Below are 25,503 nucleotides of genomic sequence, written 5' to 3'. Positions count from 1 at the left end.
AGGCCACCTTCATTATTTCACTTTTAATTTCCTTTCTCCAAAGTAAGCAGAGCAAAATTAGATTTAGGCTGATGCATATTCCACAAATAAATTACATGGAACTAGAGTGGTTAAATGAACTTTGCTTGGGGATTATTGGAAAGATAAATATTTAAACATTGAACTTGAGGTAAGTCATGTTTATGCAACATCTGGGGTTTTTTTGTCACTGCTTCTCCGCCCCCTCTTTTTTTTCCTATTGTGGCTTTTTTAGTCAGCTCAACCCCGAGGACATGAAAGCAGGGTGAATACCACCTTCAGAAAACTCTGTTGTCTGTATTGTTGCCAGCAGAGGGGTTTTTTTGACTTTTTTTTTTTTTTTTTTTCAGATAATCTTTGCCTGGTTCTATTTTTATAGAAGTCTTTGATTGTATTTCACACTATGTCTCAGTTAAAAGAATTAAAAGTAAATTTAGAAGAATTCAAATTATATCTCTTGGGAAAAAAACCCAGCTTGTATTGTAATTGTTCAAAAATATTTAAATTGCAGTAGGATATAAACCATTGAGCACTACAGTGTACGAAGCTGAAATTTGAAGGTTTTATTTTAAATTTATAGACTTAGAATTGTAAGATGACACTCTATTAACCAGACTAAGAAACTCAAGAAAATTTCTGCAGTAGAAGAGGTTAGGGATCTCCACTTCATATGGAAAAATGCAAAGAACAATCCAGATGGGGACTGTGCTGGTTAATTCTGTGGCCACCTACTGGGTCACTGAATTACCTGTGCCACAGATTAGCCAGGCTGATATTGGGGGTACTGTGGAATTTATCAAACTAGAACATTCCTTTCTACAGTAAAAACAAGCTAATCACAGTTCTGAAATCTTTAGGTGGCCAGATACTGAAGATTGATACAATAAATTATTTGCCTTTTAAGCTCATAGTGCAAAAAATTTCCTAAATTTTAAAAGTTGATGCAGATGAAACGCTAAGAAACTATCATTAATAATAATTAAACTTGCTGTTGTGACATCAATAAGGGAATAATGAAATGAACTGGCTTTTTAGATTTTTATGCTCATCTAGAAGTAACATTTATCCTCCCTGGATAAAATTTGAGTTTTCCCTGTTGTTATTTTGATTAAAGGCATTGGATTGGCCACTGTCAGTGTGTTCCTCAGCTGCTTGCATATCTGTTCCCACAATGAGCCAGGAGTTTTTCCAGTTGCTACCAATATTTATTACCAATCCAGTGATATTTGTATATGACTATGCATTTTGAAAAATTTATTCTACATTTGCCAAATATTCTGGTTTCTATCTCATTAATAACAGTAGTTTATTGTGTTTCTATTTAAGTTAAAACTCCTGGTAATCCTATTTTTTATTCTGCTGTATTTTGTGGATATTATATGTGTGTGGAAGGGCTCATGCAGTGCAGACCTTTTCATCTCTCACATTTATGAACTTGGCAGAGTTCTCAAATTTTTTTTGGCTGCTCTTTAGGTTTTCCCCCTCAGTTTTTAATTGCCAGAGTTAAATTTCTGAATTCTTAGAATGTAGAATTTTTACTTTTCTGATTTTAAGAAAGCTTTCAAAAACTCCACAGTATTTTTGCAAACAGGCTTTTTCTCCTCAAACAGCTTTTATAACACTAATTATAATATAAATGATAAATGATAACAATTATCAGTAATTATAATGCAAATTCAAGGGAAATCCATGTAGCTGGTAAATATTCACTGTCATTACCACACTTGTATAATATATAATGTTCACCAAATGCAGGAATGGTCTGAGGAGTGCCTGTTCTGCCAAAATGACCAGAAAAGAGCAGATTGGGAAAGGGGATGGGAGGATTCAGTCAGGTTTTCTTTGATTTCCATGGGACATTTCAGGTTTCGTTGGCAGAACAACCCCCTGGCCATGGGCTGGTGGCAGAGATGTGCTGCACCATGGCAGAGGGAAGACTGGGATAATAAAAATCAGAGCAGCAGTAAAGGAAAAGCTGCTCAAACCCCAAAATAACAACTGCTGAACTTCATGAACCTGTCCCAGGGACAGCTACAAACAAGAAAAGTGCTGGGATCATTGAATTTTCCCTGCCTGGTTTTTTCCTCTCTGAAGTATGAGCTGCAGTATCCAGAGCCTCTTCCTTCAGTCTGGGCTGGGATGTGGTGGAGCACGTGGAATCTCAGGATCAGGGTCCAGAGAAAATGATGTTACTGCATTTTTTTTCTTTCTTTTTTTTTTTTCTTCTTTCTTTTAATGTGAGCTGTGTTGGTTGCTGTGGCCCACAGAGGATTCCACAGGTTTGGGATCACAGGAAGATCCGTGGCCCTGTTAATTACAGGAGTGCCATGTGCACTGCTGTGCTCAGAGGTCTGCAGCACTTCCATTACAAACCCCACTGCAGTGGTTTGCAGCTCAGACACAGAAATGTGCTGCTGCCCTGATGAATATCCAGTCTGGCAATGATTTGTTCCCCTCCTACTCCCAAGAACTGAAAAAAAGACCTTGGTTTAAAACCTGAAACACCAGTGACTGGATGTTGACTAAGCAGGAACTTTGGTTGCTGCAGTTAACAAGAACTTCATTCCTAAATTCCTGTAGGAGTGACTTTTACTGTGTAATGCAAGTGCTTCTGGTTATTCTGAAACCAATCAGTGTCTCATAAAACCTCTAACAATTCTTAGTTTATGTTCCAGAGCATCAGCTTTGCCTCTGTATTAATTGTGCTTGAATGTGGCACTAAAGGAAGGGTTTGGAGCCTGTAACACTGTCCTGCTGCTGCCCAGTTTAATTACATGTTGAAGGTGTTCAGCTTTTTATTTCTAGTTATAAACCTCTTCTGTGAAATGAGGTTTGTACTTGAGTGATAGAGGTTCCATAGGTACAAATTTCAAGTGGGAAAAAAGCAGTGCCAACCATGGCCATGGCTGGGAGATCTCAAACTTTTCCAAGTGAATGATGGAAGTGAAAGTGGTCACTTTTTGAGAGACAAGTATTCCCATTTCACTGGTTAAAGTGTTTTCATATACTTCTGTATATTTGACTTCCTACTCAGTGGTTGGATTATTCCAAATTATTCCCTGCATTCTGGGCAGAAGCTGGAACCTTCCCTAGAAAACTCGGATGTTGTGTATCACAAGCTAGGACCTGCCTCTAAAGCAAGTTTTTGTGAATTAGACATCACTGCTTTCATATGTGGCCAGAAAATATATTTACAGCCCTGCTGAATAGTGGAAATGAAGGGGAAAAGGTGGTTAATTTGGCATCGTTACTGATTACAGCCTTGGAGAGTGAGTTTGTGGGTCAGAAAACACAGAAGCTAAATTTAAAATAGGAAACAGCAGGAATTCAGTTTAAAAAGTGGAGTTAAGAAGCATACAAAAAATGTTAAGATTAAGAAAAGTGGAGAACACCATCTGGTTGTATTGGGAATAACACTGTGCTCAGAAAATACACCCAGCAAGTCACCAGAACACAGAGGATGAAGAGTTTGAGGCTCCACATGGCCAGAGCAGCTTTGGCCACATTATGATCGTGTTTCAATAACTTCCCTAGATGATGCTGTTTAATCACTGAGCTCGTGGTCGCTCTCTTCTCTAATGTTCCTGTTTTGTTTCCCCCAGCTCACAATGCCAACCTTTCCTGTTGTTGTGAAGATTGGACATGCTCACTCAGGCATGGGAAAGGTGCAGATGCTGCTTGTTGCATGTTGGGAGCCTGGGGTTTGTCCCTTACCTGTGCACGCTCCTTCCTTCCCTGAGATTCGACCTCTGGTCTACCCAAACTCTGTCTCGGATCCCCCCTTGCAAATCTCTGCCTGTCCATGCTTCAGAAAGCATCTCTCTTTAGGAAAATTAAACATGCCCAAAGTATTTTTACAACGAGGCCTCTGCTGTTTGAGAGTTGCCCTGTGTGGGATGTGCTTTGAACTGTGCTGAGATGCTTTCTGAAGGAAAACCTTGTTTATTAATGTATTGTCTGCACTGAAACTCTTCAAGAGTCAAGGTCTGTTGCACAATCCAACTTTTTGGAGCTGGGAATGTGGGAAGGTTTTGCCTTGGTTCTTTGTTGGTTTCAGCTTGATACTGAATGTTGATTTCCTATCTTGATGTGTTGTGTGTGATTGTTTCATACCTTTGTATAATTGCTGCTTTCTTTCTCCAAAGTAATTGCCTTTCAGTGGTGAGTACAGATGTTTTGGTGTCACTTATCTCACAGTGAAGGGCCGATGGGAGAGCATTTAAATCCCATTTTCACTGCTATCAGTGACAACTTCTACTCCTTGCAGGGTAATTTCACTCACTGAAAACACTTCAGTGCTAGAAGTGGTTAGATTTTAAAACAATTAATCAGAGAATAGTTACATTTATCATCCTGAATCTTCAAAGCTCCATGAACATAATATTTGCCACTACTTCGATATAGAAAACTGATTTAATTACAGCTTGTACTGTATGCTATTTTTTGCCTATGACTGTTTTGCTTTGTTTCATATTTAGTAAATCACTGGAAGTCCAGCAGCCAATTTAATTGAGGGCAGACTGAACCACTAATTAAACTGCACTTTCTGTGGATTGCATATGTAAAGTGTTAGAATGTTTATGCTGTACTTTGAATATTCACCTCTCATTTAGAGGAAAAGGGAAATAATGCACAGAAATGTTCCTCATATCAAATGTCTAGAAATGATTTTCTCTTTTAGCTACGACATATTTAAAACCCTCCAAGATTAAATGCAATCACAGAGCAAAGGAAGGTTCCCCTGGAAGCCCAGCCCTCCCTGAGGGCACTGCTGGCAGCAGCATCTCCAGAGGTCCCAGTTAGAACCACACAGGCCAGTCAGTCCTCAGAAAATCAAGTTGAAATTGTGTCTGGTTTGTGGCCCTCAAATGGCAAATTACTCTCTATCTTTCTCCATCTGAGAGCTGGGGGCGGATACTTAGGCTCCTCCACCAAATTCCATTTATTGTGCCACCTCCCAGCGGTGGCCCTCAGGTTTTGCAGTCCCAGGAGAAGGAGAAGCAAGCAGGATGCTGGGCTTGCAAAGAGCTGCAATCTCCCCATGTTGGCCACCCTGGGAACTCCTGAGCCTGCCTGCTCCTCAGCACTCTGAAATCCCTTTGGGGCAGAGCCACTTTCCTGTTTCCCACCTGCCCGAGGCTTCTCTCCCGAGCCCCTTTCAGCCTGCTTGCCCAGCCCGGAGTTCCTCACAGGGATTGCCCTCCCTGCCCAGAGGTGATGTCTCTGTCCTCCCTCTGCCCTCCAAAATCTCCTTCTCCTCTCCCCATGATCAGTGTTCCCCACTTGTCCATCCCCCTCCCTTCAAGGTGTAAAGGCTGATGGTTTTAGTGCCACTCAGCACCTCAGCAGAACGTTCCACACCTGGGAAATCCCACCCTGGAAAGCCCAGCTCCTTCAGAGCAGGGGGGGAAATGAGAATAATGTAAAATGGAAATATTCCCAAATGGAAAATGAGAATAAAATTTGCTGCCTGGAGCCCACCCTCTGTGCTCCCTGTGCACCTGCCCTCCCCAGGATATCAGGACCCCTCAGCTCCTCCCTCATGGGAAAAGCTGATGGGATGATGTGAGAATTCCTGGTGGGCTCCACATCTATTCAGTTACCAGAGCAATTTACAGAACCAACAAGAATCTACATCCATTGGAATTGCATGTCACACCTAAAAAAAAAAAAAATCGAGGCCTGCAGATCTATAATTGACTAACAAAAAACAAACAAAAAACAAACAAACATACAAACAAAAAAAACAAAATAAAAACAAACAAAAAACCAAACCAAAACAAACAAACAAACAAACAAAAAAACCCACAAAAAACTCCCCAAAATAAAATTCCAGTGCCTGCAAATTGCTTTCTCCAAATGAGCAGGGCAGGTAATATTTTGCCTAGAAAAATAGATATTTTAAAGCAGGAATGTTACAGAACCTAGAAATCAGATTAAATATCAGGTTTTTTTAATGTTGTCAAAAACGTGCTTCTCACAAATGCCATTTGCAACCAAATTCCACATTTTATTCCTAATTACTCTTTTCTTCTTTTGTCTGTGCTGTGTTCTTGTGGCTTGATGGCTCCAGATCAAGGTAGACAACCACTACGATTTTCAGGACATAGCCAGCGTGGTAGCACTCACTCAGACCTACGCCACCACTGAGCCCTTCATAGACTCCAAATATGACATCAGGATCCAAAAAATAGGCAGTAACTACAAGGCATACATGTGAGCCAAATCCTTATGTTCTTTCCTGCTTTTGTTTCAAAATTGATAAGCACCAGTGAGATTAAAGGGTGTTGGATGAGTCTCTGAGGCGGTGCCTCCCTTGTCACACTCTCTGGAAGGAGTATTTTAAGTTTTCTGGATTTATCAAAATTCTTTTTATCGGTTGACTGTGGCTGGGAGGAGGGGGATGGGACACCAGGTGAGCCTGCCAGAGGGGTTTTGCTGCTAACTTGTGTTCATTATTTTCATTTAAAGAAAGGAGCAGTTGGAAGAGGGTTTGGTTTCACAGAGGACTTGTTAATTCAGATTTCTTCGTACCTTTTCATCAATTTGAGGAGAATTTTTCTTCAAATTTTTCTTCTCCCCTCTGATGATAAGTTGGATGGCATTCATTCACACAAACCTGAACTGTCACACTTTAATGGAACAAAGTCCTCTCCTTTCAACATAACCCATCAAAGAAACAATCCAATTGTGCAGTGACCTCCACAGAGCTCATGAAAAACTCTGCTTGTGTTAGAGCCCAGGTGTTTGTTTAAAGGCCATGGCTAAAGGAAAGGCTTGGGGGATATTTCAGCTTCAAACTGGGGCAGCACGCTGAGCTGTGATGCAGCAGTTGAGCTCTGGTGCCCGTGTTTATGCAGATTTTTCTCTTTCAATTATCAGGCACTGTAATCTGACAAACACTCATTTCTTTTCTCATTTTGTGACAAGATGGATCATCTCATGCCTTAGTTCCCTCACACTTACCAAGCTGAGGCAGGGAAAATGTACCAGAACAGGGATAAAAATACACAGTTACATATCCACACCCACATCCAAACACAGGGATATTTCTCAAGGAACTCCTGAACACTGGAGGGATCAGTGAATCCTGGTAAATCATCTGTAGGGTACAGTCAGGTTCTTTATCAGTAAAGAATTGCAAGCAAACCACAAATACTGAAAGAAGCTGAAGCTGGTTAAAGCAAATCCATAAACTGCTTTATAATTTAAAAGACAGGGTTGATGTTAAGAATCAAATCATTTAGAACAGCCATGAGGAAATAGAAGCTTTGGTCCAGGGTGGGAGAAGGGGAAGAATTTCTCCCCTGAGGTTGATATGGGAAGGCCACACGCTCTGGAGCCCCCACCCAGCCAGATCTGCTGCTGTGTCCTGCCCTGGCACCAAGGGGCACTTGGGAAAGAACATCCAAGGTCTGACCTTCCCAAAGCAGCTCAGAAATCACTGCTCCCTCGCACGAGGGGCTCAGGAGAGCACAGATCTGGTGGGAACACAGTTCCCATGGGTCAGACCCACCCTCAGTGTGGACACCCAGTCCTTCTTAACCCAGAATTCACTGAGCATTGCAGAATCAGCTGTTGGAAATTTGAGTTGCACAGTGACCATGGCAGGACACTCAAAAAGCTCACAAGGATGCAGAGGTGTCTGGAATATTCTGTTATGCAGTGTTTTTGGTGACACAGGGCTGTGATTTAAGCTCCCTGTGGAACTCAGGTGTGCTCCCCACCTACCCCCAGGCTTGAGAACCTTAAGCAGATGCTACAGCTTTTCTCCCCCAGCCTTCCCAGGAGGGTTCATTCCACCTCTGCTTGTTTGTCTCACACTGCTGCTCCAGCCCTGCCTTTCCCTGGCTCTCCCCCTCTCTGAGGACACCCATCCTCCTTTTCTGGCAGCACCACCAGTGTCCCCTCTCTCCTCCTGTGTGGGCTGTGCCTTGCTCCAGTCCTGCTGTCTGTCCAGGCTGCTCCATCCTTGCTGTGCCTCACCCTCACCCCTCATGCCAGAGCTGTTCCCCATGCCCAGGATGTTCCTCAGCCCCAGGATTCTCCTCAGCGCCATTGCCTTGCTCTGGCCCCACTCCCAGCCCCAGCCTGGATGGGCCTTTTCTCTCTTGTTCCCTCTTTTCTCTCTTTTCCTCTCTTTTCTCTCCTGGCAGTGCTTTGACAGGCAGATTCCTTGTGTTGTGCTGCCCACCTTTCCCCTTCCCAAACAAACAGAGCTGATTTTTCCCACTCTTACAGCTCCCAAGGGCAGAGTTTAGGGATAAGGCCCAGCTCTTCATGGCTCCAATACGTGGCCAGGTACCAATGCAATATTGAGCTCATCCCCTGTGATAGAAATTGCACCACAGCATTTTGTAGAAGACAGTCACACTTTTTTTTTTTTTCCCTTTGACTTGAAATTTAAATGCTGTTCAGCATCAGGAATAATTTTGGTAGAGTCAGCCATGGTAAATTTATCATACTGAAACATAAATGTTTCTTCTCTGCAGAAGAAGCAGTTGGACTAAGGGATAGCAAAAATAAGTTAAAATGACAGCCTGTTCCTCCTACCTTTTATTTATTTTAAAGTTTCTCCTCAGAAACTCTGGGTTCATCCAAATGCTAAAAGCCTAGCGATCATTTTTTTCTCCAGATTCTTTCATAGGCTTAAATAACACACCATAATGAAATACGGATTCATTATTACAAAGCAGCGTGGAAAGGAGAAGATTTACCAAACGTCTGAAGAATTTTTCATGTGCACATACATATACATGATGTCAGTAGAATATTGTTCTACAGCTGGTTCTCATTTTGCTCTGTGACACAGGAACAGAGCACTTAGAGAGCCACCACAAAAAATACCAGCTGAACATTTGTTTTTGTAGTTTAAAGAGAGTTATTAAGAGCCTCAGTTTTATAATTCTGTGGGAAATTGTGGTTTAAGTGGATCCATGAGTCACCAAACACTGGTGCTTATCATCTGTCAGTACAGATTATGGCCAAAAAAGCAGGACTGGATCCCTGTAAATACCACAGCCCCTCCAGAGGCTGTGTGACACACACTTAACTGCCCTGGGCACCCGGGCAGCATTCAGCTGACTTCAAGGAAATCCAGTTTAAAATGGTCACACACTATGTAGAAAAACAGAAATACAAAAGCTCTGTATCTAAATCTCCCCTCCAAAAGCAGGACTGTGAGTCCAGGGCTTAAATTTCTTTGATCAAAAGGTCAATAAACCAATAGTAAAGCACATCAAGCAAAGGAATAGTGCTGGAGGATCAAACCACAGAGCAGGCTGCCTACCCAAGAATAGTAGGCAGACATTTCTGCATATTTTTCTGATGACAAGTCCCTGTCCCAGCAATTTGGATTGGATACTGCAAATGCTACTAAATAAAGCAGGAAGGTGTTGGAAAAGGGGAAGCTCAAGTTACTATGAATTGTTTAGCAATTCTAAAACAGTTCTTCCTTCTTGCAAAGACCAAATCGAGTGCAAACATGTTAAGCCTAAGTGTAAAGCACTTAAAGGTGTAGGAGTTGTTTTATTTATTGTTCAGTGTTTGGTTAAGAGGAAGAAAAGAGGAGGAAATAATGATGTGAAAGACTCTTGGCAATTATCAGAAGTGAAGAAGGGTGGGAAACCTACATGTTTCATATATATATAATTACAGAAATCATCTCTAGGGCTTAGGGTGTCTGGTTGGGCAGTTTTGGATCAGTTCACCATGCTCTCTCATTCTGGAGTTTATCTGTATAAAACCCACAATCTCCTGAGATGTCACCAGTTAATTCTGTGTCCACAGCATCCCCCAGCCCTCCTCTGACCCCTGCAGCATCCTCACAGCCAGCCAAGCATCCATTTGGAGACTTCTGAAGGAGCTTTTCCTAGTGTGGAGGGAAAATAGGTCTTAAATCTGGCCATCTTTGCCTCTCTAGTCAGTGGTGCTGGGATTCCATCACTGAAGCTGAGCATCTTGAGTTAAATACTGGTTAAAAGCCTTCAGGATAACTATTTCCCCTGATTTGGTCACATCTTCCTTCCTGAAAGACACCCAGAAGAGTACATTCTGATGAATTCCCGCTGAGAAGTCTTTAAGGGGATTGAACTGTGATTTGAGGGATTTTCTGTCAGATGCCAAATGTCTGTATGGAGTGGTAATGAGCCTAAAATTATTAATTTTTAAGCAGGCATATGTACATAAACACCACCTTTACAAAACTGAGCAGAAATCACAACACAACCTCTTTTCTGGACAAGGTTTCCTTAGACTCAGCACTCAACAAGCACCATCTTCCCTTCCCTTCCCTTCCCTTCCCTTCCCTTCCCTTCCCTTCCCTTCCCTTCCCTTCCCTTCCCTTCCCTTCCCTTCCCTTCCCTTCCCTTCCCTTCCCTTCCCTTCCCTTCCCTTCCCTTCCCTTCCCTTCCCTTCCCTTCCCTTCCCTTCCCTTCCCTTCCCTTCCCTTCCCTTCCCTTCCCTTCCCTTCCCTTCCCTTCCCTTCCCTTCCCTTCCCTTCCCTTTCTCTTTTCTCCCCACAACACAGGACATGCCATCACAGAAGAACTTTATGCTTTAAATTTTATGAGGGTCCCAGAGAAAAGTCAACATTCCCCTACAATTGCTACTGACCCTCGTAATTAACTTAATGGAAAATGGAGAGAAAGCCCTGGCTGCTGCCTGATGCAGTTTTAATGCATTGCAGATGTTCCCTTGATTTTACTAACTGGAAACACTTCATAACTCGTATCCATAGCCTGTTCCCAGTACAGCATTTAGCTTTCACAAAGCAGCAATCTTCTCAGCCCTAAGGTCTGCAGAGGGGGGGAAAAAAACCTTTACATGTTTTTTTTTGTTGTTTTTTTCTTTCTTAGAGGTTAAATAGAAGAAGGTGAATTGACATAGAGTGTTTAGGTTATATCAGTAAAAAGCAAAGAGTGAACACTGGAGGAGAAACCAAAATTCAGCTCCAAAACACATCTGAAATCACTTCAGAGTGAGAAACAGAAATATGTTGCTTTTTGAGTGTTGGGACACAGTGGGGTGGGTTTGAAAGGAGAAGCTGAAGCTTCTTGACATTTACCTTTGCAGTACCAGTGTGTTACAGATAATTCAGTGCCTTTGTAGCTGGCACCAGCTCATTTCTAACACCGCCCCTTCATCAAAGCAAGCTGGGTTTTTAGGAAAAAAAACATAAATAAACAAATGGGGAGCAGAAATTTCCCAGCCATTCTTTGTACCTCCAGTACAAAGTGTAATCCTGACAATGCTTTTACAACCCCTCACAGTTCAGATGTTCTGTTACAAGCTGCCAGCTGGGGAAAAGGTGTCAGTACTGCTGCTGCACTCATGGGAAAAGCAGAGGCATTGGATAATGGCAATGTGAAACCACTGCCTGTCTTTGTAATGTTTTCCCCCTTTCAGGAGAACTTCCATATCCGGGAACTGGAAGACAAACACGGGCTCTGCCATGCTGGAACAAATTGCTATGTCAGATAAGTAAGTGGAGTCTCGTGTAAAAGGTAATTTAAAAATGAACAGTTTTATTTGAAGTGGATTTTAAAAGAATCCCATTGTTGGTGCACAATTCACAGTCAGTGCATGCATTGTGTTCGTCCAGGGAAGAAGGGATCTCTCAGTTAGGGGAAAGAGCAGAGCCAGGAGTTCACGTGGCTTCAGAGTTACCTACCCACACTCACAGCCTTGGGTGTGTTACATGAGCCCTTGGGCTCCCACATCCACCTCTACTCTGAGAAAATATCTGGAATTCCCTTCAGAAAACTGAATTTCACAGATTAACCTGTCAGTCATTTCTCCTGGTTCCTTTGCCCTCTCTTACCCACCAGTCTCCCACCTCTTTTAAACTTTCCTCCTTCTACATCCTACCATCCTGCTACATAACCAAGCAATCCAGTCTGCACTTTGCCTATTTAAATCCCATTTCTCCTTCCTACTTTCAATCCCAAATTCCTTACTTTTCATTTTATGAATTTCCACTGAAGTGCACTGTGAGGCTTTTTCCCCTGTTGCTGGGATACACTGAAGCTTTATTTCCCCTGTGCCATCATTCCAGCTCTGTACTTTGGTTTGCTGTGCTTTTCCTTTTCTTTCCCATTCTTATCCTGGATAATTCCTCCAGTCCAGTTGAAAACATTCATGCAGCACCACTTTGAAGCTCAGAAGTCTTTTCTCAATCCCCCTCATTTGCTCCACAACACATAAACCTCTTTTCCCTGCTAAATTAAATCTCTGAGGCTTTAGAATGGCTATGGATTTTCTGTTGTTCAGCTTCTCCAAAGGCTGCCACCACCGGAAGCTGAAATAAAGTCCGTACAATGAAAGTGTCATATAAAGGTGCTTTAAAGTTCAACAGTAGTCCTAGTTTGTGGGGTTGTTTGTTTGGGTTTCTTTTAAAGCCTGGAACCTACAACGTGGTGCCTCTTACGAGCTGAGGGAGACACAGGAACAGAACCATTGCCTGCCCTGGAAAGGTGAAAACAAGAAAGACGGGAATTCCAGCTCCTGCTGTCCAACCCCTGTCTAGACTGTGTCCTCACTGATCTCCCCTCTGGGGATGGACTGCAGCCACATTATTTTCTCTTTCTCACTCCCTCCCACCTCCCTCTAGAAAGTGAGGTTATGTCTTCCCTGCGAGGGAGCAGCAGAGTGAGCTCTGGGCTGGGTAATTACAGCCCGTGGGCTGTGTGGAACACAAACTCCACTTGTGCCCCCAGGAAGGCAGTGCCAGAGGATGGGAAATGCTCCCCTTGCCCTGCTCCTGCTGGAAATGCTGGAAATGCTCTCTGAGCTCTGCTCCTGCTCCTGTTTATCAGTGGAAGTCAGAGCAGAATAGGGATTTTCCCATGAGCACACTGGCCAACCACACGGAAGTTCCTTGGTGCTGGTGAGGCCACAAGCACGGAAAGGTGGGTGGGTGTGTGCCCCTGAGAGAAAGGGGTGCGTGGCACAGCCCTGCTCCTGTGGCAGTGCCCATGGGGTGCTCACAGCAGAGCAGGGCACACAGGGGGAAAGGAGACTTTTCTGCAGGGCTGCAGCAGGTTCACAGCGCAGCAAAACCCATCAGATCCGCTGAAGTTTGGTTTCAATGCACCCATGGATGGGGAGGAAGTGCCTTGGCAGCACTGCCTGGTGGGCATTGCTGGCTGAACACAAACCCCAGAAATTCAGAGAAGAAAGAAGAGTGTGGCAGGAAGGGACAGTGAGAGGCAGAGGAGCAGCACATCTCAGGGTCACAATTCCTCATTTTCCCCTGTTCAGAGCTCCTGCTGCCCAGAGAGCTGTGCCAGCTGTGCCCACCTCACCTGGCACACCTGGTATTGCCCCCTGGGAGCAATCCTTTATCCTTTATCCTTTATTGCTGCTGCTCCCACTGGCTCTGGGAAAAGAGAACCCGTGGCCTTTTGTCAAACCTACTGTGTAAGCCTTGGGTTTCAAACACTGCAGGCTGCTCCATCCAAAAACTCTCTTTGCAAATGGATTTTTCCAGCTCTGTGGTTGTTGGCAGAAGATGGGCTATTAAATATACTTTCATAAATCTGATTGATGTTGCAGTGTTTCAGAGAAAATGTTCTCAGTTTTGTTTCCATTTCAAGTCCAGATATTTACTGTTCAAGACAAGTTTTGTTGTCCTCATGTAAGATACACAATATTTTACAGCCAAAAAAAAAAGTTCTTTATAAGCAAGTGCATACAAAAAGTCCAGTCAGCCAGTGCATCTACAGATGTTGAAATTGTCAGGCATCCAAAAAAAAACCTCTTATATTGGACAAAAACCATGTTTCTCACAGGAAAAAAAAAAAAAAAATTATTTTCATTGCTAAGATAATGCGATCAGGATCTTTTCAAATCAATTTCTTTGTATTCTGCTTAAAAGAAAAACTTTTCCATTGGAACAGATTTGACATAAGAAAATACAAAGAATGTGACTTAATAAGTTTACTTGGAAAGGATGCTCTTACTGAAGATATTTATACATGAATCAGACTCTCAGCCCAGCAAGGAATTTCCTTTGATCCCACAATGAAATAAAATGCTTTGTTTATTACAGTGGGGGCTTTTTTCAATGGAAAATCCTATGAGGTGGCAAATCCATCATCAGGGCTCCAGGGCTGGAGCAGGAGAGGGGCTGGAAGAGGAAATAGCTCTGCTTCAGACTCAAGTGTGAGCCAAGGAAAGAGGAAAATTCATGATAAATGAATGCTTTAGAAATGGGGTTTTTTAGCAAATCATGACCTTCAGTTGGTGACATCACCCTGCATCATTCCAGGATCATTTCCTCCCTGCCCAGCCCTGCTGGGAGTCACTGAACATTCCCAGTGCCTTTGCTGTCCTTGCCTTTGGCCTCTCAGAGCTTGTGCTACAGGAGTCACAGGAATTGCCTCACTCTTCTCCTGAGTAAATCCCTCCTCATCCCCCTTGCTGGTCAGATAATCTCTCTATTCATGGAGAAAACAGGAAAATAAATCATATTGTTGCTTGTAGGATGGGTAAAGAGTCCACACTCAGTCTCTTACCACGACATTACAAAATAAACTGAAGAAATTTGTGCCCAACTCTGTATGAAATAGCCTTTTTAGGAGTTGTAGAATTCTTTAGAATTATTTAAATTCCACTTGAGTTTTGCTGCAGTTGTCTATAACCCTGCATAAAGAACATAATTCTTGTCTGCATGCTTCACAACCCACAAAATGTCATATTTTTGGTCCTTCTGCATCACCTGAAAAGTTTTCCTGCCTGGATTTCTCCTTCTGCTCAGTCCTGTAGGAATAAAACCAGCCTGGTTCCTTTAGAAAACAGTTGGGCCATGATCTAGGATAGAGCCTCTGACTCATTTTCCTGATATAGGGACCAGACCCACCCAATGTAGTGAAAATTCTGAATTCAGGGTGAATATAATGTTAAATACATTATTAGGTGATCCTCTAGAAAACCAAGAGCCTGATGAGACACTGACAGAGCAAATTATTTCTGTGAAACAGGTACAAGCTTTGGGTCGACACCTGTTCTGAAATATTTGGTGGTTTGGACATCTGTGCTGTTAAAGCTGTACACGGGAAGGATGGAAAAGATTATATTTTTGAGGTAAGAAATCCTGCTTTTTTCCAATATCTGCCTTTACAAACAGCCAAGGAAAGAACCTTTCTGATAGCTGGGCATTGGCTTATTTGTGTTTCAGTCAAGGCTGTGTGTTTTTGAGCACTGTTTCGATCATGATACAAAGCCACAGGTCCAAATTAGTGGCAAAACTTGCTGGAAAATGTAACCCTATGGATGGGAATGTCTTTTGTTGTTGGAGGAAATGTACACAAACTGCAAAACAAAGCCAAATGTGGATGGCACATTTACCAACCCTGATGATTTCTTTCCTGAGCAGCCTTACCAGCTTTTCCAGGAAGGTTTATAGATAGCACCATCCCAAGGGAACCCCAACAAAATTATACCTTGCCCTGGAAAGGGAGATTAAGGATGAAGTGAAAACAACTTTACTTTTTTTTGTTGCCTAAATATTGCCCTGAAGATCTGAATCCTCATGAATCAGAAGTTTCTGCTGTAGGTAATTTTGAAAAGTTGTAGTTTTTCATTTCCTTTGAGTTTTTTAATGGAGAAATATCACTTTGTGTAGCCATAAAGCAAGTTATCATCACTTTCCTATCACAATTTCTTCAGCATCTTCCACGTTCCTAGAATTTTATTCAGGAGGTGGGCAAGGATGCCCAGAATCTCCTCACTCCAAAATAAGTTGATAAAGCAAAAGGGAAAAGTACTTTTAAAAATGAAATAACCACTGCAAATTCTGTAATGGACTGAGACTGCCTCACTTCCTGCTTCTCAACAAATCCCCTGATTTTCCATGCCACAGTCAGCCATAATTTCTAAACTCCAGAATTCTCAGAGCTGCAGGATCCATCAGGAGCTGGGTGTACAGAGCATTTTAATCAGGGTGCAGAATAGAACTTGCAATTAAAAAAAATTAAAAAGTGTGGATGGAAGCATGATAATTCCTGCTGTTGTCTGGAATCAGCTGAATTGTCCTGGAGATGGGAATGCTCATCAGCAAGGACATTTAGAATCTGTGAAAGACCTTGAAATGTGGGGCTGTTTGCAAAATTCACATCCACCAGAACATCTGGGAAAATTATGATATCAACAGTTATTACACGGCAATTTTAACAGAATTCTGGGCTACAGTGAGGAGTGGAAAACTGTCTGCACCAAGAAAAGGAGGATTTTCTCCTTTTGTGTCCTTTCAGCATGGGAAAATAAATGTTATTAAGTCTGGCTCGTGCGTGGTGCACTCGAGGGAGCTGAGCAGTCCAGCAATCCTGGGCTGCAGCTCCATCCTGGCAGCTGTGGCCTCACGTTTCCATGGGGATGCCACACCTAAAAGGAAGAAATGAGGAAAAAGGAGGGTTTGGGTACCACTGACACCTTAATCCTGCAGAGCTCACCTGACAAACAACACAGACATTCCCTAATGGGTGAAATAACACTATACGTGAAACACACACAAAATAAGATTTGTTCTTCCTGATTTTCACATTGGAACATTCAACCAGTGTCACCTCCAGGAAGAGAGCACAGGTGTGTGTCACCCACCCTGGGAGGGAATGGGAATTAGGGGAGAATTCTACCCAAGTATTCTTCACATATCCAAACCAGTTTTGCTGAAGAGGACAAAATACTGACGTGATATTATTATTCAAGCACAAAATCACCTGTGTTCTCATGTGAAGTTCTGGGCTCTTTGCAGATTTTTAAGTGGGGGATGTAAGAGGTAACTTTGCCTTTTAACAGAAGAGGTTCTCTAAACCTGGTGTGTTTCCCTGGAAAAAAATGCCTCCTCCAGAGGAACACAGTGATTCTTCCTGCCTGCCACTGCCCTGCTCCAAGGAACTGGCTCCAAACTCCTCCTAGGGAGGAATGAACAAATTAAAGGATGGCTCAGCTAAGCAGAGGGGCTGTCAGGTTGATCAGGATGAGGGCCAAGTTATGATTCTGTGTAACAGCCTCATCTCTTCATTTGGTGTCTGTTCTTTCCCCCTCAATGGGAATTCTCAGCTGCCAAGCATCAGACAAGCTGTAGAAACAGGATTTTTATTAACACATCACTGCAACATGCAGATATTTAACTGCCTCCCCTCTTCTTCCTGATGAGACATCAAATCAAGGTCCATTAAACTTTTAACCTCTTTAAATATATGGACTTTTCCCCTTTTTAAATTAACACTTCTGAGGTTTCAATACTAGAAGGAGCAGAGCATTGTTTATATTTCAGAAAACTATCTTTCCTGCTTCATTCTTGGAAAAGCAAAGCTCTGGGAAACTAAATAAAAGCTCAGAGTGTGGTGATGAGAGCAGTAAAAGAGAACAAATGTAGGAGAATCCTTTAGAGTGGCCTCCCAGAAGTCTCCCAAATTTTGTTTTAGATTAAATGGGCTGCTGCAGGTGTCTTTTTCCCACTTGCTTCATTTTACCCTTTGCTAAGTTAAAATTAGCTCCCAAGTGGTGTTTTTGACTTAGAAAGGATTTCAAGAAGAAAGCTTTCACTGAAAACCAACGCCCAAAATGAAGAAACAGTGTTTGTGCACACTTGTATGGGAAGTTCTGCTCTTGGCCTCGAATTCTTCAAAGGCTCAGCTCCTTTTCCTGTCCTCCCATCCAGGAGAGAATATTCTCTGCTCAGCTCAGGGAGGGAGCTAAATCTGTAATTGCAGATAAACTGAGAAGTCTCTCCTCATTCCTGCTCTGGAACATTGCTGTATTCACAGACCAAAGGGAATGGTTTTGCCCAGTTCTCACCCTGCCAAGCACAGACCTTCAAAATCACTCTGATTTAATTCCCCCTTCTACAGCACTTACCACTTATCCAGTTTTCTCCTGGAATTCCTGGGCTTTTCCCTCAGGAGATGCATCTGTCCTGCCCAACTCAGTGGGCACTGCTCAGTGGTGGCTCCATCCTGTTCCTCTTGTATTTCAGCATCCTGGGAAATGCCTTTTTCCCACTTTATCCACAGGATTCTTTACCTTTGCCCTTCCTTTAACCTTCCCAGCTCTGCCTTTCCCAGCCCCTCCCAAACCTGTGCCCAGCACATCCCAGTCCTTGGGATGAGCAGCAGAGCTGGGTGTGGGCTGTGGCAGTGGGAATTTCTGCCTCAAACACCCTGACCCCTTTGAAATTACTGATACCTTATAATTGCTCTGGCTCCTTTAGAAATCCCATCCTATTTCCCTTCCTAATTACAGAATTTCTCTGCATTGTGTTGCCAGTCTCAGTCTTGTACCTCAAATTTTAGCTATTCACCTTTCCCACTCATATATACAGTCAGTCTCTGGTTGATAAGAGAAATTCATGCCAAAGAACTGGCTACAAAAATGAAAGTACATTGATATAAAAATGCAAGTTCACAGTGATATGAATTAAATTACTGTAATTCATAGTGACCCGTGTTTTTACTGGCATCTGCAAAAGGAATGTATTTGATTTTATAAATTACAGATGTCCTTTTTTTTTTTCTGTGAAATCCTCTTAGTGGCAAACTCCAATATTTTAAATAGCTGAACTATATGCTGAACTAAAAACTGGCTGGGTTTAAACGGGATTTTAAATCTAGCACAGGCTGTAAATAGACTATTTATAAACAGGGAGCTTTTTGTATATTTAAACTTTGTCAAATCTTCTGAAGGGGGGGAAATGCCAGCCTGACATTCCTGTAGTCACTCACAGGATTTAAAAACTGTTGGTGTTGCCCAAAATATTCTTAAGATACATTTATATAAAATAAAAATATAAAACAGTTGTCATTAACTCTTGTACTAGGAATGAAAATTGACTGGATTCTCTGAAAGGAAAAGAAAATACAGCAAAAATCATCATGAAAGCATCCATTTGGATCTCAGCTGCTCTGCCAGGGAGTGGCAGAGGTGCTCTCTTGCCACATATTTGGCCAACAATATTTGTGCCCCTGTGGCAACAAACCCAAGAATTTTAACAAGTTCAAAACCTGTCCAAGTGATAAGAGATTGATAAGGACAAATAGCTCTGGTTTTAGTGCCAAATCTGTTGGAATCTGCCTCAATTTGCGACTATGCCTGAAAATTCTTCATTCAAGGAGTGTAAGAACTTCTCTACTGGAGTGAACCCGAAGATCTGACACCTCAAGGCTCCTTATTTTCACTTTTCCCACCAGTTCTGCTGCACCCCATGGCAGCACCTCCCAAAGGAAGCTGATGTGTGAACTTGCAGTTGTAGAAGCACTTGAGAGCAGAAATTCAGTCCAAACCCAATCCTCCAGATCTTAATCCTGCCTAATCCTTTGGCAGGTCCTTATTGGATGCAATTTATTTCACAGTCATTCCAAGTAATTGTTTTAATGTAAGTGCATGGTAAACAAAGGGAGGAGTTTTTTGCGTGCTTGCAAAACTTTTAACTGATGTTGGGTAAGAGGGGGGTTCATCTACACCCTATGGTGCACATTTTTAAAAATTGCTCTCATTAAAACAGATTTTTTTAGAGCCCAAACATCACTCCTGCTCTGAAAATCAGATGGTTTGCAGTGAGGAACCAAACACCAGTGCCCTTCACACCAAAACATTCTATATTCAGCCATGAACACTTCACAGTCCTGGCAATTTGGGTCCTTCCAGGCACCATGCACATTCCTCTCACAAGAAACAACTCAGAATATAAGGAAGTGGATCTTTAATGTGTTTATACAATTTTAAAAATAGCAGTAAATGAGCAGAATTGAATATTAAAGAGCCACACAACCTGCAAGGCTCCATTTTACCCCTTCAGAAATATCAACTCTTATTGGTTGATCAATTAATGGAAAACATGGGCATGTTCCACTCAAAACTATGATTGTTAAAAAAGATGGTAAACTTTAAAGAACCTTTCAGTGTACTTATTAAACATCCTTTCAGTGCTGTTGGTGTGGCCCTAGAGTGGAAAACCAGTCATTCATTTCTAAGGAAACATTTGTTCTGGAGTTCAATTATTGTTGCATTGTTTACTCTGGGGTTATTTTCAAGCCTTTTGGCTGTGAAGAAGCTCAGAGACCTCCTAGATCTGAAATTCCCAGCACAAGCATTGCCAACATTTTGGTTGCCAACACACAATGCCAGTGAATCTTGTAAATGAACAAACAGAAGAATCATGGAAATGATTTGGGACTTCGAGCTAATCCCATTCTTGGAACAAAATAGCCTTTGTCACTCAGGAAGAATTTCTATAGCTCTCACCATAGTTTGAAGAGCTCAAGGTTTAAATTATTTAAAAATAATAAATGCAGCTCCTTCCCAACTACTGCAAGGTGCAATGGTCTTTCAGATTCAAACATCTCTTTAAACACCCAGCTTCTGTGTCTAATTCCTAGAAACCCTTGAAAATCTAAAAGAAGGAAGGCAAAACTCTGCTCTTTGTTAATAAAGGAGATGTTCTGTGCAGGTTGGAGGATCGAGAAGAGTTTTGCTGCCACTAAATCCCTTCCACCTGAGGAGGGATCCACACAGTGTGGGTGTGTTCTTGCTCTTCAGATTGATCCCTGTGCACCCCTCAGATAACAAAATTCTTCCACCCAGACCTGTGAGAAACACCAGAGTGCAGCACTGCAGGTGACACGGACATGCCCTGATGCACATGCAAAAAGAATTGCAGTTTCTCAAAAGTGAATTCAATCCTGTTGTTTTTCTAAGTAGGAATGCCCAGTGCCCTTGTGAATAATAGCTGGGGTTATGCTATGCTTTTATTTCCCCTGAAACAAACACAGATGTGGCAGAAGTGGGTACACTGAAGAAATAGCAAATATTCTGGAGAAATAACAAATGCTTGGGACCCGCTGAAGTGGCAGATTCAGTATTAGTTTTATTCATCAGAATAGCTGTGATAAATAACCACAGAGCACTATTAACCTGTCGTGTTTAGAATGGAAATGTGCCCATTTTTATCTGCCTCTCTGCTATCCTGCTTTCTCTGCAGAAATTCTTGCTAATTCTCTGCAGCCACACAACTTTTTAAAAAAGGTTATCAATAACAACAAGGTGTAATTTAAAGTTTCCCATTAAGCAATAAGGATCCAGGTTTCTCTAGCAAAACTCCAAACTGCTAGGAAGCTGAAGTTTAACTCTGCATTTCCCTGGGGCAATGCAGCTCGGGAATGTGGTGTGAGCCAGGAAACAGGGAAGGGAGGAAAGCTCAGCTGAAATTCCTTCAGCTCACTGCACAGCCTGGGAAATCTCATTTTCCTTATCAGCCCTGTGCTTCCTCTCCCTGTTCCCAAAGTGTGTGCCCAGGTGTGAAGGGAAGCTTTTTCTGGAAGGTTCTTTCTCTTCCTATTTTGTGGGAAACTGGGAGGGGAATGCATCGCAAAGTTGCCATTCTCTTGTTTATTTTCGTATGGAATACGTATAATGTCTGTAATTCTTGTGTCCTTCTGCTAAAAGCACTGCTGTAACTACCCAGCCTGTCCTTCTGCTCAGGTGAGGAGGAGTTTCCTTCCCAGCACTGATGTCCTGTTGCATTTTGCAGGTGATGGACTGTGCCATGCCCCTGATTGGGGAGCACCAGGCTGAAGACAGGCAGCACATCACCGAGTTAGTCGTAAGCAAAATGAACCAAATGTTGTCCAAAACTCCTATTCCATCTCCTCAGAGACCCACTGCCACTCAGCAGCCTCAGGTAGGATAAAATTAAATTAAATTTCAATCAAAATAGAGCATCTTGGTCTATCGTTTTAAGCACAAAGTTTTCCTCCAAGAATTCGGACACCTGTGGAACCTCAAGGATTTGAGAACTTACCAACACATTTTATCAGTTTGTTAAATTTCAAAGAGATTGTCTGCAGATATAATCACGAAGTGCAAGTATTGCTGTGTTCCTACCCATGGGTGCAGGGAATTACCAGGCTTTGTCCTCTTCCTTTCAGTCCCATGTAGAAAATGTCATGGAAATTCTAAGGAGCACTGTCATAGAAGTTTTGACATCCTAAGGATGTCAAAAATAATTCTTCTTCTAGTGAGAAATTGATGGTCCTATAATATTTTTTTAATGTGCTGCAATTAACGAAAATCCCTTAGAAATCTAGGAAACTTCTAAAATACATTGAGCATAGTAGAAGACATAAGCCAAAGGTTGCAAATAAATGCACATTTCACTTATTTTATCTTTCACGGCCTGACAGTTAACGTGTGTGGATGGAGAATTCTGCCCCTGGCCCAGCTGGCTTCCAGGAACCACCTTTGTGTTTCCATTTCCCTGCTTTAGAAATGTGGGGTTTATTGTAGTGATCCTTTTAATAACTTTGGGGAGGAGTGTGGTGTTTTTGTAAAAGGCTCTGAGAACAGAAAAGTTGGGAGAGGTGTGGATTTGCTGGGTGGAATTGGATGGGTAAGGAATTGGGTGGAATTAAATAGAAGCCAGTAACTAGTGCTGACCTAGGAGGTCTGTATTTAAAAGGGCCTATAAACCACTTTTTTTAGCAGCACTGAGTGGCAGGGGAATGGTTTTAAATGGAGAGATATTTAGATTAGACATCAGTTCTTTAGAGTGAGGAACTAGAAGAGTTTGTGCAGAGGAGCTGTGGGTGAAATTGAGAGTCAAATCCATCCTGCCCATGACCTGTTAAGGGTTTTGGTGCTGCCCTGGACCTTCTCACTCCACAGGCATCAGCTGAACACCAGAACCAGCCAAACTGTAAGCCAGAAATTACCAAGCCTAAATAGCTAAATACCAAGCCTAAATCGAGGATCTATTTTTGCTCCTGGCAGGCTCCACACCAGGTAAACAATTTGAGAACAATTTTGTGGCCTACCTCAGACAGACCAGTTCTTGAGGGAGAGTGACTAATTTGTTCTTCAAATACCTCATCATGCTTTAAGATATAAAAATACCCCATCCCACATGAAAAAATAAGTGGTGTGGCTTCTATTTATGTTGCAGCCACTTGAAACTGAGGACAAAATTGTTTCAGCCACAGAACCACATACAATGGAGAAGTTTCCATCCAACATGACTCAAGTCCATTGTAAAGGACATTGAGAGGTAAAGAAGAAGGGGAAAAACTAAATCACCTTCTGCCAAAATAGTTCCTTTTAGGAGCAACAGATAATCCAGATATTAAAAGGAAGCAAAGAGGCAAATTTAGGGTTATCCAGTCAATACAAGTCAACACATACCAAAATTCAAAGCAGTAATAGACATGGCTGTCACATGAATAGATTCACATTTGATATTTCACATTTTGGGGAAAAAATGTAAGGTCTTGTGTAGGCTCCTGGATCTCAGAGGAGCCAGGGGAGGAGGAAGGTTCACTGTTACTGCTGACACCCAACGGAGCTGGCTGTTTGTCGGATGTGAGTAAAGTTCCCAATAGTTCCCAAAGAAAAACTGCCCACATGAGTGCAGAATGAAAGCAGGCTCCAAGGGGCATTTTTAGCAGGTTCCTAAATTCCTCAGTCAGTGCTGTCACTCAGCACATCCATGGAAAGGGAATTTTGCTCTTCAACCAGATTTTGGATGAATGCAGAGATAATATTCTGGCATGGTGGACTTCTGGTTCCTTCTTTTTAGTTTAGGTTATTCCTGAAGGATTCAGCCCTTTCTGATGGCAACAAGATGTTATTCCACATTAATCTTCTTTTCCTTAGGCTATCCTTACATTTTGGATTGCACTTGAGCACAAAAATGCAGTGAAAACCAAAGATATTCCTTCAGAATATTTGCAATATCTGTTAGTTTTCCTCACAGATAATCAGACTCTAAGAATTGGCCTTGTTGTACAGTTTAGGGTAGGAGAAAAGGGTAGGGAAAGACTGATTTTCTGCTGAAGATTCCATTTGCAAATACCCATTAATCTTCCCAGTTTTAGGGGAAAAACACATTTGTAGAATTTAAAGCAGGTAACTCCTCATGAGTAGTTATTTTTTAGCTGGGTTTTGCTAAGAGTAAAATCAGTCTGTTAAAACAAAGTTGCCCTTTTCAGTTTTGAACAGTCTTCCCTAATGTAAGAAATCATTTCCTATTCTTGAGAAACAGCCATTTTATCTGAAGGGCAGGGGACAGTGCCCATTTCTGCAGGTGACACAAAATGCAAAGCCACTAATTTATCCCAAATCACCTCTGTGCATGTGTAGAAATCAAAGTACTGGAGATATCAAAGAGTAATTGCTGAGTTTTGCTACTTCTGCTTTTAAATGAGCAGCCTATGCTCATTAATACACCTCCAGGTGTGCCATGTTCTGAATTTCTTTATTATCTGGAGGTTTCAGAAGTGTTTCTATTTTAGTCCAGACTGGGTGAACTGGGCATAAAAACATGCCACAATTTATAAATGCCCACAGTGGTCAGCCCCACTCCAATTAAGCATCCATCAGAAAACAAATCCATAATTGGGAAAATCAGCCTTTGTTTGGCACTGGGCAGCCAAGTGCTGGTGGGGATGGTTGGCCCTGCAGAGCTCTGAAGGCTGGCAAAGCCCTCCCTGTCACAGCGCCAGAGGGAGCAAATTCCAGAGGGAAACCTCACAGGGGCAGCTCCTGGCATTGTTAAATCCATTAAATCCGAGATAGCTGAATGGGGAGATTTCTTAAATAAAGGTTTTCTACGTTACTTATTTTATTTATCTGTAAACTCTTGCCCAGAGTCTGTAGCAAGTTCTGCTGGTGCACAGAGGGCAGAGAAGTTGGGAAGGAGGAGACTTGGACTCACAGAAATTCTACCTGTAATGGTAAAAAAATCCATCAAAAAATGAAGCTGCTTCTACTATTTAAATCATGACAGTTTGTTTTACCCAGCACCGTGCTGAAAATGGAACTTTATATAGGAATATGGTTTTAAAAGTTTTCCATAAATAAACCTGCTCTACTTCCAGGCAACAAAGTTGTGGATTTTCCAAGTTTTCTTGCCTCTTTGACTACTTTTGACAGATCTTTAGAGAAGCCTCTTTCAAATTTTCTCTAAAAATCATGAAAATAGGTTAAACTACCCAATGAATCTGCTCTGGATTTGCAGGAGCTGGCTCGTTCCTTGACCATTACATTTATGTGTAAAACAATAAAAATGGTCAAACACCCACTCAGAGCTGCCCGTCAGGTCTTGAGGTGAATTGTGCTGGAGGAAATTCTGCAGAGAAAATGACATTGTCCATGAGAATCACCATAAAATGCAAATGTTTATGGGCGTGTGAGCAGCTGAAGCTGGGGGAAATCCTGTTAGGAAAATGTTCATTCGGTCCTGTTGCATTACCCATGAAAGAATAAGGGATTTACTTCCTTAAAGGAAGGAAAGAAGGAAGGAATTTGTGCTCCAGAGGTACAATATCCATGGCTTGATGACATCACAGAGAGAAGAGCATTCCCAGCTACATCCTGGTTCTGTTTGGTGTCAAAGAAAGGAGTGGCACAGTGCTAATAAAGCAATTATAATCCCAGTGTATTCTCCATCCCCTGACCCTTTACATGACAAAGTTTATCCAGTTTTATTGTTCC

The 25,503-nt window shown here is 42.1% G+C and overlaps 1 protein-coding gene across 1 annotated transcript in view; it reads left to right on the top strand.

The window, feature by feature from the left end:
* SYN2 (synapsin II) overlaps positions 1-25,503 on the top strand; it is a 164,175-nt gene that overhangs the window by 120,594 nt on the left and 18,078 nt on the right. The window contains exons 6-10 of the mRNA XM_021530459.2: positions 3,621-3,683; positions 6,092-6,234; positions 11,425-11,499; positions 15,000-15,102; positions 21,548-21,697. Coding sequence (XP_021386134.1) covers positions 3,621-3,683; positions 6,092-6,234; positions 11,425-11,499; positions 15,000-15,102; positions 21,548-21,697 — 534 coding nt within the window. The remainder of the gene's footprint in view (positions 1-3,620; positions 3,684-6,091; positions 6,235-11,424; positions 11,500-14,999; positions 15,103-21,547; positions 21,698-25,503) is intronic.

The sequence above is a fragment of the Lonchura striata genome, chromosome 12 (genome assembly GCF_046129695.1).
Source record: "Lonchura striata isolate bLonStr1 chromosome 12, bLonStr1.mat, whole genome shotgun sequence".
Taxonomy (NCBI): Eukaryota; Metazoa; Chordata; class Aves; order Passeriformes; family Estrildidae; genus Lonchura; species Lonchura striata.
Note: the sequence above shows the minus strand (reverse complement) of the source record. Positions and strands in the feature narration are given on the sequence as shown.